Here is a 16,079-nt window from a genome sequence, read left to right as displayed (position 1 = left end):
GTTTCTTTAAAGACCGGACACTTCCACCATGGCCTCAGTTGTTCATAGAGTACCTCCAGCCATGCTGAAATTAGATAAGCAGAACATAGCAATAACACATCTTATAACCTTAAAATTTAGGGCGGGTCATCGGCGCTGTCCTGAAAGACTCGTAGAAATACCGTTACCGGTAAGTCTAACTAGGGTTTTCTCCCTTCGTCTTTCAGGACAGCACCTGGAGATGATAAAAGAGTACTTACTCTAGGGTGGGACCACCGCCTGCAGGACCTTCCTGCCAAACGATTGTTCCGCTGCTGATAGCAAGTCCAACCTGTAGTGGCGGGTGAAGGTGGAGAAACTTGTCCACGTGGCCGCTTTACAGATCCGACCCGGGGAAGCCCCTGCCCTCTCTGCTCAGGACATTGCTACTGCCCTTGTTGAATGGGCCACTACCCCCTTAGGGGGCTCTGCTCCTGAAGCTCTATAAGCTTCACTGATGGCCATTCTCAGCCATCTACCTATGGTGCTTTTGGATGCTCTATACCCCCTACGTAGACCAGAGAATAGAACAAAGAGAGAATCTGATCTTCTAAAATTTTTTGCTATCTCTATATAGTGTAATAAACACCTTCTCACGTCCAGGGAATGGAAAGACCTCTCCTTAGCACTGGACGGGTTAGGACAAAAAGTAGGGAGAATTATCTCTTGTGCCCTATGAAATGCTGATGACACCTTCGGCAGAAAACCCGGGTCAGTTTTTAGCACTACCCGGTCTGGAAAAATATAACAAAAGGGTTCTCTTATGGAAAGAGCTTGTAACTCGCTTATTCTCCTAGCTGAAGTTACCGCTACTAACAGGACTATTTTTAACGACCATAGCCTGATTGATGCTTCCTCTGGAGGTTCAAAAGGCTCTTTGATTAGACCCCGCAGAACCACCGACAGGTCCCATCTAGGAAAAAACTTAAAAGGTATTGGCCTAGCTCTGGCCAATGCCCTGAAAAACCTAATAATGAGCGGCTCCCTAGATAATTGTCTCTCAAGGAAAACCGATAATGCAGCTACCTGTACCTTTAGGGTACTAGCTGCCAACCCCATCTCCATTCCTTCATGGAGAAATTCTAATACTGGAGCAATTTCTTGTGGTGAAAGAATCCTCGCTGCACACCAGCTATTAAATCGCTTCCATGTCTTGAAATAGATGGCCCTGGTAACCTCCTTACGACTATTCAGCAGGGTAGAGACCAGTTTATCTGAAAGGCCCTTATTTTTTAACATCTGCTCCTCAGTAACCACCCTGTCAACCTGAGATGCTGGGTATTCGGATGATGAAGGGGGCCCTGCGTTAGTAGATCCTTCCGCAGTGGAAGCGCCCAATAAGGTTCCACCGCCATCCTCTGTATTGTTGCGAACCAAGCTCGTTTGGGCCAGAAAGGGGCCACTAGAATCATACTCGTGTTCTCTTTCTGTAGCTTTTTTAAGACCAAAGGAATCATCTGAAAGGGGGGAAAAGCGTAGCACAACTGGAAGTTCCATGGCTGCGCTAATGCATCCACTCCCTTCGCCTGATCCTGTCTGTTTAGTGAGAAGAAGGCCTCTACTTTTGCATTCTTTTGAGATGCAAAAAGATCTATTTGTGGTACTCCCCATCTTTCTGTTAGTTTTTGGAAAGTTCCTGCGTTCAGACTCCATTCTGCTTCCAGTATTCTTTCCCTGCTCAGAAAGTCTGCTAGAAGGTTCAAATCTCCCTTCAGATGTATCGCTGTTATGGATTTTAGATTGTTTTCTGCCCAGGCTAGAATCTGGAGTGCCAAGAATAGCAGAGCCCTGCTCCTTGTTCCTCCCTGCCTTGATATATATGCCACCGCTGTGGCATTGTCCGATAAAACTTGAACATGATGGCCCCGGACTGTCTTTTCGAAGGCCCATAAACCCAGGAGAATAGCCCTTAGCTCTCTCCAATTGGAGGACTTTCTGGCTTCCCAGTCTGTCCAACTCCCCTGAGCCATCTGCTCGTCCAGATGGGCACCCCAGCCCCAGGAACTTGCGTCCGTTGTTAGTCTTTTCTCCAAAGGAAAGCCCCAGAGCAGACCCCTGTCCAGGTTTGAGCGATTTCTCCACCACCAAAGCTTCCTCTGAACCCACGTAGGTATCTTTATTAATCTTTCCAGGGACTCCCCATAGGACCAACTCATTAAAATTGCCTGTTGAAGCTCCCTTGTATGTAGACGTGCCCACTGCACTGCTGGTATAGTCGCAGTGAGTAGCCCTAGGACCGACATAGCTGCTCTTATGGAGATAGGCATATTTGTCTGTGTCCTCTTTACTGCCCCCTGAAGCTTCTCCATCTTCTCCTCGGGGAGAAAAATTCTCTCCTGGATGGAATCTATCGTGTAGCCCAGGAATAGTATGGTCTGAGATGGAATCAAGTTTGATTTCTCCTCGTTTATTATCCATCCTAGACCTACCAAGTGCCTCATTGTCTTTTCCAGATCCCTTACTAATAGGTCCCTTGTTTTGGCAAAAATTAGTAGATCGTCTAGATAAGGCAGGACTGATACTCCCTCTACTCTGAGTGGGGCTAAGGCCTCTGCCAGGATCTTTGTGAAAATCCTCGGAGAGGATGACAGCCCGAAAGGGAGAGCTCTGAACTGGAGATGGAGGGTTGATTTCCCCAAATTTATCGCAAACCTTAGGTGCTTTTGCGATGTTGATGCTACTGGTATATGTAAGTATGCATCTCTCACTGAGAATATTGTGTCCATCTTGAATTTTTTGTATCTGATAGTCTTGTTGAGAATATTCAGGTTCAGGATGAGCCTGAATTTTCCCGAAGGCTTCTTCACAAGAAATATGTGTGAATAGCACCCCTGTTCTAATTCCCCAGGGGGCACGCTCATGATCACCTTTTGTAGCATCAATTCTCTCAGGATAGCTGTCATTGCTAGTGACTTTTCTGGGTCTCGGGGAGCCTGGGTTATGTAAAAACGCACCGGAGGAGGTTGAGAAAATTCCAGCCTGTAACCCTCCAGAATGGTCTTGAGGATAAACTGGCTGTTCGTAATAGTCTTCCACTGTGAAAAGAAGGTCTGTAGCCTTGCTCCCACAGTTGGATGACAGTCACTGGGTTTTTGTGCTTGTGGTCGGGGGGCGAAAAAGTACTCCTGACTTGCCCCTCCCTCTTTGAGATCTCCAAGGCCTTTTATAGCCTGCCTCTTTGGTATCAGGGGTTTTCCGAAAAGCACGAAAATTCTTGTTCCCTTGCGGAATCACCTTTTTCTTTATAGGGAAGGCCTTCTTTTTGTCAGCTGTTCTGTCAAGTATAGCTTCCAGCCCAGGGCCAAACACCAGATCACCCTCAAAGGGTAAACCACATAACTTTGTTTTTGAGGCCGTATCCCCTGTCCATGTCTTGACCCATAAAGCCCTGCGAGCTGAGTTTATCAGGGCTGTGGATCTGGCTGACATTCTGATTGATTCCGCTGAGGCATCTGCTATATACCCTACCGCCTTAGATAACACCGGGAGCGTATCTAGCAGATCTTTACGAGGCGTCCCTGCCTCAATGTGAGCTTTCAGCTGCTCCAGCCAGTGTTCCAGATTTCTGGCTACCACTGTTGAAGCCATGGCAGGTTTCAAATTTGCCAAAGAAGAATCCCATGCCTTTCTTAATAGGGAGTCTGCCTTTTTATCCATGGTATCCTTAAGGATACCCATGTCCTCAAACGCCAGGTCAGTATTCCTTGATACCTGGGAAAACGCTGCGTCCAATCTTGGTTTTTTGTTCCAGATATGCGAGCTATCCTCATCAAACGGAAACCTCCACTTGAGGGATTTAGAAAAGAAGGGGGCTCTTTCTGGATCCTTCCACTCCCTCCTAATGGTTTCTGATAAAAACCTATGTACAGGAAACACCCTGTGTTTTTCCTCCCCAAGGCCCTGAAACATCCTATCGTGTAAGGATAGCTGAGTTTTATCCTCTGTGATGTTAAGGGTAGTGTGTATTGTCTTTAGTAGATCATCCACCTCCTCAAGGGATACTTTGTATCTAGAAGAAGGAGAAGAAGCTTCATTCCCTTCTTCCGCTTCCTCCTCAGAATTTAGTAAAATGTTACATTCTTCCTCCTCTGAGTCGCTGCCCCCTCTGGATGCTGAAACAGAGGATTGAGAACGCGGCACCACACTGCTATGCGCCGTTGGGCGTCTATCCAGGTAGGACCTGAAGGACTCAAAGGTGTCCGCCAGTTCCTTCCTGAAAGAGCTCAGCAATTCCCCTTGCTGAGTTGCCGGACTAGCGGGAGCTGTCTCCTCCTTAACTATGTCCGCAATACAAGATTTGCATAATATTTTGGTCCAGGAATCCCTCAGTAACCCCTTACATGAGGGACATTTCCTTTTAACAATAGGGGAGACATGCTTGGTCTTTTCTTTAGCCTTCTGCAATATCCCAAGGGAAAAAAAGACATTTGCTGAACCATATTCCACCAAAACAGTTTACATGCTGTATACAAGGAACGCAGAAAAAAACCCACCAAGGAAGTTAACCCTTTAACCCCTAAGTCTTGTTCCACAGCCGGTGAATCACCCCACAGATCCACCTTAAACCAGATAATCAATCACTTATCCTTCCATTAGTAATCCGGAAAAAGTGATCTGCAGGCTCCCCTTTTTTTTTTTTTTTTTTTTTTTTTTAAGGAAGGGAATTTATATACATAAATATCACAACTGCCCATAGAGTAATAACAGTGATCCATGTCCCTGCTTACCTGAGCCTGGCTGATTGGTGTGGCTCCTGCTCCTGCCACCGCCATCTGATCGTCCTCCATTGCTGACAGGACAAACAGCGGCGTCTGTGCTCTTTTTATTTAATTTTCCCGGGCCGCTCACCGCTGTGAGGGCCGGAAATGATATCAGCCGTAGAGACCGCCCCCTTCCTCCTGCGTTCCAGCGGCCGGAACCGGAAGCCGCGTCGCACCGCTCGAGGCCCCGCCCCCGGTCGGAAATGACGCGCTCGCCATCCGAACCCAGAAGGCGTGCCGTCAGCAGAGTAGACGCCGTTCGCTACTCCACAGCCCATGCCGCTGGTCTTGAAGGAGCGGGACCCTCGCAGCCTGGCTCTCGCCGAGCATGAAGAGGAGGGGGCACCGGAGAATCCCCCACACATCAGGAAGGATGCTGGGCTGTCTCTAAAGAGAAAAAGTCGACATCAACCGGTATGCCTCCTACTTTCACCACCTGGAGAAAGCGCAGCACACCCCTGGTTCCCTGCAGCGCTTCCACCATGGCGGAGGAAACACTACAACTGAGGCCATGGTGGAAGTGTCCGGTCTTTAAAGAAACTGACTGCAGTGTTTCCTGGGAAAGTGGGTGGAGCTGCGCTCTCTCCAGGTGCTGTCCTGAAAGACGAAGGGAGAAAAATGAACTTAAATGATTTTAGCAAATGGCTGAAATAGAACAAAGAGTGAAAAATTTAAGGGGGTCTGAATACTTTCCGTCCCCACTGTATATACCACTTATATAATTAATCATTTGTTTTTTATAACATATTATTGATTTATTCACATATAAAATATTCACATATGCATTAGTTTAACTGCATGTTTGCACAGTATATACTGTATAATTACACATATTAGTTCACTTTGCATATTTGCACAAAAGATACACGATTACAAACCTATTCAATATTGTATTGAGGACTACATTCCATGCTTTAGAGTATTTCGGACCTGCGCTAATCTTGCTTTTAATTTTACCCTTCCAAAGAAAGCTTTAAGCCCAGGAGCCTTGCCTAGATTGGAAGGTTGGTTGGTTCCCAGACTGTAGCCTCTAAAACATGGGAGAAGAGAGTTTGCAGTTCTTCTAGAGGTTCAGGATCCACCGAACCTCTGCAGTTTGATGGACACTACAAGAAAAAGACAATTCCATAGCTCAACTCACCAACCAGTCTGCTGACCAACCAAATTTACCTGTCTAACCGTATGTTAAAAGCAGGGGTTTAGTTAGCACACATTTGCAAACGCATGTGAAAGCTGCAAGGCCTCGTCAAGGCACCCTGTATTACTTGCAGTCCTAACACTAAATTTATAAGTGTCTCCACAGTGGAAGCACATGCATTGAATGGATAGGTGTGAGACAGGTGAGCCAGGAGGCCGCCCTAGCCCCCTTAAAGGGACAGGACACACACTGGACACCCAGCAGTAGCAGCAGAGGCGTCCAGTGTGTCCCCGACCCAAATATACAAACGGTAACAAGACACTGGTCACCGCCCACACCCATAACTGGCCTTCACAGTAAGGAGCACATGGAGGGCATATACATACAAGAAAAAGACAATTCCATAGCTCAACTCACCGACTGGTTGGTGAGTTGAGCTATGGAATTGTCTTTTTCTTGTATGTATATGCCCTCCATGTGCTCCTTACTGTGAAGGCCAGTTATGGGTGTGGGCGGTGACCAGTGTCTTGTTACAGTTTGATGGACACTGTCTGACAGAGTTGTCATATGAATCACCAGAGAACAAAGCAAACCAAGCACAGTGGCTAGCACCTTTGGTAAAAACCCAAGGTGCAGTAGATAGACCAAAAGGAAGGACAACACATTGGTAATGATGGGGATATGAAAGTAGGCATCTTCAATGTCCACATAGGCCAGAAATCAATGAGTGAACTGGTCGATTCTATGCAGAAATTTTGTACTTGAAAGAAGGTGTTAAAAACCTCTAGATCCAGAATTGGATGAATGCTTCTGGTTGCTTTGGAAACAAATAGGTTTGTATAAAAACCCCAGAATCTTTACTTTTCTGGAACCACGATCCTTGAGAAAGGAGCTGCACCAGAGCAGCAAAGAGGGCTGCTAGTCTTTGCTCAGACAATAGCAGGTTTGACAATTTAAAGCGGGATGGAGGCAGAGTTGAAAGTCTAGCTTGTATGCCCTGGATAACACATTGTGGAGCCAAACATCTGAAATGTCCTGGTACCTGGTGGCCAAAAGACATCTCTCCACTTTGATAGGTTGCAAGAAGGACCTGCTCATGGGTTTGGAGGATTTGGAAGTAAAGGATTTTTGGTGGATTTACCTTGGACTTGGAGGTCTGGGAGAAATGAAAGGAAGTCTTTTAGCCTTAGGGTTAGAGTTTTCAAGACTTCAATATCGGTTGAATGATCGTCCATTTTTTATTGCATGAGCTTCTCATCGAAAATAAGGAGGTTACTCAATTTACAAAATTCTCCTACAACAGAATACAACTCTGATTTTTTTGGGACGAAAACTGTAATGATTAAATGAAAATCGTACAATCTGGTATCGTACGAGAACATTTTTTGCATTTGTCCCTTTGGTCAATTTCAGACAAAGTGTAGTGATTGGCTCTGTGTACTAACGATCTGATTATCGTACGAAAGCAGTATTTTTTGTCCGACTTTCTGATCGTGTGTACTAGGCTTAAGGCTTTGCCTTCTTTTGCTAATTAAAAGGGTGCTTTTCTCCCCATGGCATCCTTGATAAAGTTGTCCAGGGATTCACTAAACAGGCATTTCCCATCAAAAGGGCACATGCAATAGGCATGTGTTGCGCTGATGTTCTGTAGACCAACATTTGATGCAAATAGTCCTCAACATGTACTGAAAGGAGTCTCTTACTGAATATCAGGTGAATAATATCAGCTAACCAATCAACACAGTAGAGTAGGGCCACTGGCATAAGCTGCATTGGGTTGGTAGACAGAGGAATACATGAAGAGAGATCATGACATATCCTTGGACCAGATGCCTAAATACTTTGGTCTGATGAACCTCGCAAGCAAACATTACTGATAATCATCCAAAAATATGGCACAACCCTTGGTACCAGGTTACACGCACGTCAATGGGTGCTTTTCAACAAACGTCTTATGTGCAGTTATTAATTATCTTACCTTTTCAGACATAAACGGGATGGTAGATAAGCTCTATATCCATCAGTAATGTATGGATTATCTTTAAGGAAAACAGGAATCTGTTCATAGGTATAAAGTCTAATTCCCCTGGGAAGAAGAACTGGCCAATACTGGTAACTACCCAGCTCAATGTAGTGGGCACTTTTTAGCAGCTTCTGGTGCATGGTGGCAGGTATTTCTCTGAGCCCTGAAACATAAATAAACAATGTATTAACAGGTGATTACAAATAACTGTGAATTTCATTGGCAAGAATCAGTGGATTGCTGTGGCTGGCATGACAGTTGTGTGTAAAGAGCCACATAGCCCATACAATGATGTCATTTATATGCGACTGTTTGCACAGCCAGCGATTACCTGCGGTTAGGAATAGATGATCCTGGCTGAACACAGTTAGCCTGCGTCTGACCACGATCACCGCAGGTAAATACTGGCTGTGAGAACGGTCATTGCATTGTATGGGCTGAGTTAAAAGAGCCTGCAGCACATTTAAAAGCGCTGCTAAGAGCCTTACTAATGTTATATTTCCTGAGTAGTGAAGCAATTCATTCTAACGAACGTGAAAAAAAAAATAAAAAGTCTATACACATCTTTATTCTTCTGTCTTCAACAAGGTCTGGTGACGTCAGGTCCTCCTAAGTGCTGCGGCATCATTTTCTGCTGTGAGCCCAGGGCAAAGGATAAAGCCTTGGTGCCTTAGGCTCACAGGAATTGGGTTGGTATCCATTTTACCCAGAGGAGGAGCTGCACCACATAGCTGAATCAGTGAGTCCTTACAGGACAGCCCACAAGATTAGTTTGGTATAGTAGCTGGAGCTGTTTTTTTATATATATATATATATTTAACTATATATATTATATTATATATATATATATATAATTAACCCCTGCTGGGGGCTGATTATCTACATTTGTTACCCAAGCTGGACATTGGTTTTAAAATAACATTAAAAGGTTTTACTTTTTTCCTTTAAAATAATAAACCTTACATACTTACCTGCCATGTGCAATGGGTTTGCACAGAGCAGCCCCGATTCTCTTCTTCTGAGGACCCCTGGCGGCATTCCTGGTTCCTCCTCTTCTTCTGTGAGTGCCCCCATAAGAAGCCGCTTCCTATAGGGGGCTGCCTTGTCTGCATCCCCGTGCCCTCTTCACAGTATTTGATTGACAGCAGCGGGAGCCAATAGCTATCAATCTGTGCAGTGAGGCGGGACAGATCCAGGAGAGCCACTGCTCTCTTGCACATTACTGGATCGGGATCAAGTAAGTGTAAGAGGGTTGAAGTGGGGGGAGGCACGTGCAGCACAGGTTTTTTGCCTTAATGCATAGAACACATTAAAGTAGAAGTTCAGCCTAAAACTAAAATCTAAATCTACTTGCAGCCACATTCTAAGACTAACCTATCTAACCCTGTAGAGCAGGGATCCTCAAACTACGGCCCTCCAGCTGTTGCAGAACTACACATCCCATGAGGCATTGTAAAACTCTGACATTCACAGACATGACTAGGCATGATGGGAATTGTAGTTCCTGAGCACCTGGAGGGCCGCAGTTTGAAGACCCCTGCTGTAGAGCAAAAATCGCTATACATGCCTTTTTCTAAAGCTGCTCCAGTACGGTCCCAGGCAGAGCGGTCATCAGCAGCCTCAGTATGTGGGAGTGTGCAGGACAGGCAGCTGATCATGGAAGCCCCAGAGTACCTATGGGTGGTGTCACTACCCAAGCATTTTACAGCTGTTGTTGGCTTTCTCTCTGTACACAGCAGCCGCCACTGAAGACCAGACCGGATCCGCTTCAGAAAAGGTATGTATAGCGGTTTTTGCTTTACAGGGTTAGTTTGGTTAGTCATAGAATGTGGCTGCGAGTAGATTTATGCCCCTTTCACACTGGGGCGGTGGGGGCATCGGCGGTAAAACGCGCTATTTTTAGCGGCGCTTTACCGTTGTTTTAGCGGCGGTATTCACCCCCCGATAGCGGCGAAAAAAGGTTAAAACCACCTGCAAAGCGCCGCCCCATTGATTTCAATGGGCAGGAGCGGTGTATACACCACTCCTTCACCGCTCCAAAGATGCTGTTTGCAGGAGTTTTTTTCCCCTCCTGCCAGCGCACCGATCCAGTGTGAAAGCCCTTAGGCTTTCACACTGGAGACACAGCAGCGGCAGTTTTAGGTCGGTTTGCAGGCGCTATTTTTAGCGCAATAGCCCCTGCAAACCGCCCCAGTGTGAAAGGGGCCTTAGAGATTTTAGTTTGAGGCTGAACTTTCACTTTAAGATAAAAAAACCTAAGGCTTTACAACCACTTTAACCATTCTGTACTCTATCCAAAAAAAAAAAAAAAAAAAGAGAATGCTTTGGCTTTAAAGCGGTACTGAACTCTTGAACTCAAAACGTAATTTATTGCAGCTTACCAATCATTAGATGTGGTGGCTGCTTTAGTTTTTTTTCTTTTGCCAGTAACACACCTCCTGTATTATACAGACACCACTCTGGATGAAGGAGACACAGGGGGCACTTTTGGACAACAGCATTGTTAGCCTGAGGGAAAGGGAGTGTTAGATGTACTAGCAGACTTAAATACAATAACACATTGAAGCCGAAGCCAAAAAGCTAATACTTTATAAGCAGTCACAGCAGTTTTTTCTTTGGGATAAAGGTTTTGCATAAATAAAAGCTAACCATTGTAAGCCCCCATGTCAGTAACAGTGGCGTCACTAGGGGGGGCATGGCCCCCCCAATTAACAGAAACTGACACTGGGACTGGGAGCAGGGGACAGGGATGGACTGAGCTGCAGTAGCGCTGGCTCCGGCTCCACCTGACTACTCCTGGACACTGGTTGCTAGAGCCGCCTGGCATCTAGCAACCAGTGACATCATGGCTGCAACTCCCTCCCTGCCCAGCGTTGCAAGCGGAGGAGGATTGAACTTCCTCCTCCTCGTGCCTAGTGCTCCTGAGGCCCACTGCCTTTGAGTTGAGCCCCGCCGTCGCCCCCTTGTCATGGTCCGACTCCTAGAGAGTGATAGCCCCGCTGGACCGGTGGCGGTGGGGTGTAGGGCAGCGGAGCTAAATTTGGCGCCAGCAGCATCAAACATCAAGCGTGCGGCCCCCATGAACAGCACGAGGCTGGCTAGAACCAACAGCTCGAGAGGGAGTGGGAGAAGACCTCACCACCACCCTGACCTCAGCAGCAGTGGGAGCAGCATCCCCAGCACCTCCCAGAGCCTGCACTCCTTCTCCAACGTCTGTTCCCAGCTGTCATCAACAAGAAAGAAGACAGGCTGACCAAGGGCCCAGAGGACAAGGATGGGCGGGAGGTAGGTGCATCACACAAACCTACCCACAGATGGGCTGGGACAGGGGGGCACAGCAGGGACTACAGGCAGGGCTAGGGGGCAGGGTGGATTTGATTTAAAACAAGTCAATTTAAATCACAACTTAAATCACTAGTAAAAAGACTTGATTTAAATCAACTCGATTTAATTCATAATTTTTAACCACTTCAGCCCCGGAAGGATTTGTCCCCTTCCTGACCAGGCCATTTTTTGCGATATGGCACTGCGTCGCTTTAACTGACAATTGCGAAGTCGTGTAACGTTGTACCCAAACAAAATGTATGTCCTTTTTTCCCCACAAATAGAGCTTTCTTTTGGTGGTATTTGATCATCTCTGTGGTTCTTATTTTTGCGCTATAAACAAAAAAAAAACGACAATTTTGAAAAAATACAATATTTTGTACTTTTTGCTATAATAAATACCCCTAATTTAAAAAAAAAAAAAAACTATTTTTTTCCTCACCTCAGTTTAGGCCAATATGTATTCTTGTACATATTTTTGGTTAAAAAAAAAGAAAACATTGCAATAAGCGTATATTGATTGGTTCCCGGTTCTCGCTCTGTCATGAGCGATCGCGGGTGCCCGGCAGGCACGCGCATCGGCTCCGGGGACACATGCCATGTGAGTATACGTGGCTGCTGTGATGTCTTCAAGGAGCGTCGTACAGCTACGGCGATTTGCGCAGCCATGCCAACCTGCCACAGTACAACTGCGGTGGCTGGTCGGTGAGTGGTTAAAGAGTAAATCCCATCTCTGTCCCACTGTTGACTCACCGACAATCCCATTCACTCTAATGGGACAACTGGTGATGCGGCAGTGACACAAGAAGGTGAGGGATGTGGCAGCAGCACTGAGCGGATGCCCGCTAACAGGCGCTGGCATAATGGATCTGAAATGACAGGTGCTCTTTAAATGTAAGGACTCATTATTGCTGGTAGTAGAATCTTTAATATTTGCAAACAAAATGAAGGTTTCCTATTTAGAATAATAAGCTGTCAAGTTAGTAAAACAGCGATATCAGAACTGATTCAGTCATACAGTTTGTAGTGTACATTAATTTGCAAAACAATAGGATAAAGGAATTGTCCTGAACTTTGTTTTATCTCATGGTTACTGTGAAATTGTGTGAATGCAGTGCATGTTATCTCACATTGCAGAGCTTGGATTCATTGAATGAGTTTACCAAAAATGTAAATATTGCAGAATATACAGCCTAATGCTACATCACTATGCTCTATTTCATGCTAAATATACTAAATTATTAATGTATCTTAAATATAAAACTATCTTTAGATAGATTTTTACTCCAAAAGCATTTTATTAAAATAAATTTGATAAAAAATAAAAAAAATCCCATTTACCCATTTAAATTAAAAAAAAAAATATTATTATTATATATATATATATATATATATATATATATATATATATATATATACACACACAAAATCAGATTTTTTTTAAAACATTGATTTTTAACCACCCTGCAAGGGGGTCTCTCTCACCCCCCTTTCTCGCCCCTTCTCTCATTTCCCCTCCTTCCACCCCATCCTCTCACCCCCCTTTCTTGCATGCAGGCAGGGGGACACTGACTAACAGGTGAGAGTTAGTGATCCCACCCCCCCAGCACTGCCACTGATCCCATCCTCCTAATGAAGGACTACAGGTCCCAGCATGAACCCGTGAGATCTAAGGGGTTACACCCCTTCATGCTGGGACTTGTAGTCCTTCAATCTTGGAGGGAGTTACATCCTTAGATCTGAGGAGTTCATGTTGGAACTTGTAGTTCTTCATTTTTGGGGATGTGATTTCCCTCCCCCCCAAAAGTGAAAGACTACAGGTCCCAGCATGAACACCTCAGAGCTGAGAATGTGACACCCCACCCCCAAATGCAGGGGGTGGGAATCGGGTAGGTCAGCGTAGTGGTCAGTGTGGGAATCGGGTAGGTCAGCGTAGTGGTCAGTGTGGGAATCGGGTAGGTCAGCGTAGTGGTCAGTGTGGGAATCGGGTAGGTCAGCGTAGTGGTCAGTGTGGGAATCGGGTAGGTCAGCGTAGTGGTCAGTGTGGGAATCGGGTAGGTCAGCGTAGTGGTCAGTGTGGGAATCGGGTAGGTCAGCGTAGTGGTCAGTGTGGGAATCGGGTAGGTCAGCGTAGTGGTCAGTGTGGGAATCGGGTAGGTCAGCGTAGTGGTCAGTGTGGGAATCGGGTAGGTCAGCGTAGTGGTCAGTGTGGGAATCGGGTAGGTCAGCGTAGTGGTCAGTGTGGGAATCGGGTAGGTCAGCGTAGTGGTCAGTGTGGGAATCGGGTAGGTCAGCGTAGTGGTCAGTGTGGGAATCGGGTAGGTCAGCGTAGTGGTCAGTGTGGGAATCGGGTAGGTCAGCGTAGTGGTCAGTGTGGGAATCGGGTAGGTCAGTGTAGTGGTCAGTGTGGGAATCAGGTAGGTCAGTTTGGGAATCGGGTAGGTCAGTGTAGTGGTCAGTGTGGGAATCGAGTAGGTCAGTGTAGTGGTCAGTGTGGGAATCAGGTAGGTCAGTGTGGGAATCGGGTAGGTCAGTGTAGTGGTCAGTGTGGGAATCAGGTAGGTCAGTGTAGTGGTCACTGGTCAGGTAGGTCAGTGTATGTCCAGTTTTTATTTCAGATCCCTCAGGTTTTGTATTCCTTTTAGTATAAAGTACAGGGTTTTATATACAATTTTAGTGCCTTAGATATAAAGAGCATTTGTTTCATGTATGTTAGACTGACATTGAAAGAACAATGACACTCTTTGAATCTAAGTGGCCGCTTGCAGCTGCAATGTTGGGCTAACATCTCTCTAACAAGACCTCTGGAGTGCATTCTATGCTTGAAATTATATATCTATCTATATGTATGCGTTTTATAGTTGGCCCCCCTACTTTCCCCCCCCCCCCCTAAAATATGAAAGCTGGAGACACCACAGGTCAGTATTAAATGGTTTGTCTCAAGCCTTTAACCTCCCTGGCGGTATGATTATGTCAGATTTTTGTGTATCTTAGCGGTACAATTGTTTTGCATAGAAATTTTGCGTTTTATATTGTAGGTCTGTAGTTCTTAGCAATAACACACTCTGTCCACCAAGAGTCTAGTAGACAGCCCGGATATGATAAAGTTTAAAACACAAAATCATAAATTATAATATAATAAATAATTATACAAATTAATAACATAATAATAATAAAATAAATTTCCCCACGATTCATTATCGCTCAATTCTGCAAGTGTTCTAATTTATTATTGCTGTTTTCTAGCTGGTCTAAAACCACTTTTGATGTAAAGGGACAATTTTTGGTTGCTATGGACAATCTCCAGTTTCCAGGCAGAAAGAACAGTATATATATATATATATATATATATATATATATATATATATATATATATATATATAATATAAAATTGCATGCAGGGCATAGGCCAAAGCACTGGGGACAAAAGGGAAGTGAAATGATTTCATACAGTACTGTAATATTACAGTGTACTGTATGTGTTATGATTTTTACATTTTTTTAATTTGCCGCCAGGCTCCGCCCCCGTGCGTTGCGACGCTCGCAGGGAAAGCAGCCCGGCACACAGAGGCTTCGGGTGGAGGACGGAGCCCGCAGACACAGCGGGGGACATCGCAGGATCCTGGGGACAAGGTAAGTACAGCGCACCAGGATCCTGCAATGCAATCCCGAGTGTGGCTCGGGGTTACCGCTAATGGTACTGAAATTTAACCCTAAGTCACACTCGGGAATACCGCCAGGGAGGCTACCTGCTACATCATCAGAACAACTTGTTCTTTTGAAAAACAACACAGGCTTACTGGCCAGATCACCCCCGAAGAAAAACAACAGACTTACTGGCCAGATCACCCCCGAAGAAAAACAACAGACTTTCTGGCCAGATCATCCCCGAAGAAAAACAACAGACTTTCTGGCCAGATCACCCCCGGAGAAAAACAACAGACTTACTGGCCAGATCCCCCCGGAGAAAAACAACAGACTTACTGGCCAGATCACCCCGGTGATAATCAATGAAGGAAAGCCTAAAAAAAGAAAAGGAATGCTGCCATGACATCATTGCTGCCAGCTGTAATATAATAAATGTTTCCTTTTGGCTTTAAAAATGCTTTCAGTATACTTTAATAGCATATTATACATACATAATGTACATACATATATACATGATGAATGAAAGGGATTTGATTGGACAGATGGGGGCGGTAGGTGTACAGTGCAGTAACACTATATGAGTCTAAGAGGCAATGGAACTCTTTTGGCGTCACGTGACAGCCCTATGATTGGTCTGTTGTCACACAATGCAAGGATGAACAGATACTTTATAGGATTACACCAACACAACTGTACAGATCTGTGTGCCGCTAAACCTGCCCGCTATCCGGTCCTTGTCCCCGGCTGCTGTCCCTCTCCGGCTCCCACCTTTACCTATATCTCCGTATGCAACACTGAGCCATCCGGGTCCGGCCTGCCTGCCAGTCGCGCCGTCCTCCTCCCTGACGTCATCGCGCTCTGAATGGGGAGGAGCCGGCGGTGTGTGAGCGATGACAGCTAGCGCTGCTATTATCAGTGTAAAGTCAATGGGAGAAGAGCTCGTACTGCTTTCCTTGGTGTCTAGTACAAAGTGTGTGAAGGGAACATTAGGCAATGTACACATCGCACTGATATAGAATGTGCAGTTTGTTGTCTGTGATCTCACCCGTTACACATTCATCCCCCTCTTCTAGTTGTGGTGTAGTGATCTCTATAAATCGGGCTACAACTCACCCGGTATTATGGTGTTATACTAAACTTTAAAATATTCTATTTAAGTATATAGTCT

The 16,079-nt window shown here is 45.5% G+C and overlaps 1 protein-coding gene across 3 annotated transcripts in view; it reads right to left on the bottom strand.

The window, feature by feature from the left end:
• The window catches only part of PAQR3 (progestin and adipoQ receptor family member 3), a 121,179-nt gene extending 105,410 nt beyond the window's left edge, over positions 1–15,769 (bottom strand). For all 3 annotated transcript variants that reach the window (XR_012235863.1, XM_073598015.1, XM_073598006.1), the window contains exons 1-2: positions 15,686–15,769; positions 7,895–8,102 (exon numbers count right to left, since the gene is read on the bottom strand). Coding sequence is in view for 2 of the 3 variants with exons in the window: in XM_073598015.1 (XP_073454116.1) it covers positions 7,895–8,079 (185 nt within the window). In the remaining variant the exon portion in view is untranslated. The remainder of the gene's footprint in view (positions 1–7,894; positions 8,103–15,685) is intronic.
• Between the last annotated feature and the right edge of the window lie 310 nt (positions 15,770–16,079).

The sequence above is a fragment of the Aquarana catesbeiana genome, linkage group LG01 (assembly GCF_042186555.1).
Source record: "Aquarana catesbeiana isolate 2022-GZ linkage group LG01, ASM4218655v1, whole genome shotgun sequence".
Lineage (NCBI taxonomy): Eukaryota > Metazoa > Chordata > Amphibia > Anura > Ranidae > Aquarana > Aquarana catesbeiana.
Note: the sequence above shows the minus strand (reverse complement) of the source record. Positions and strands in the feature narration are given on the sequence as shown.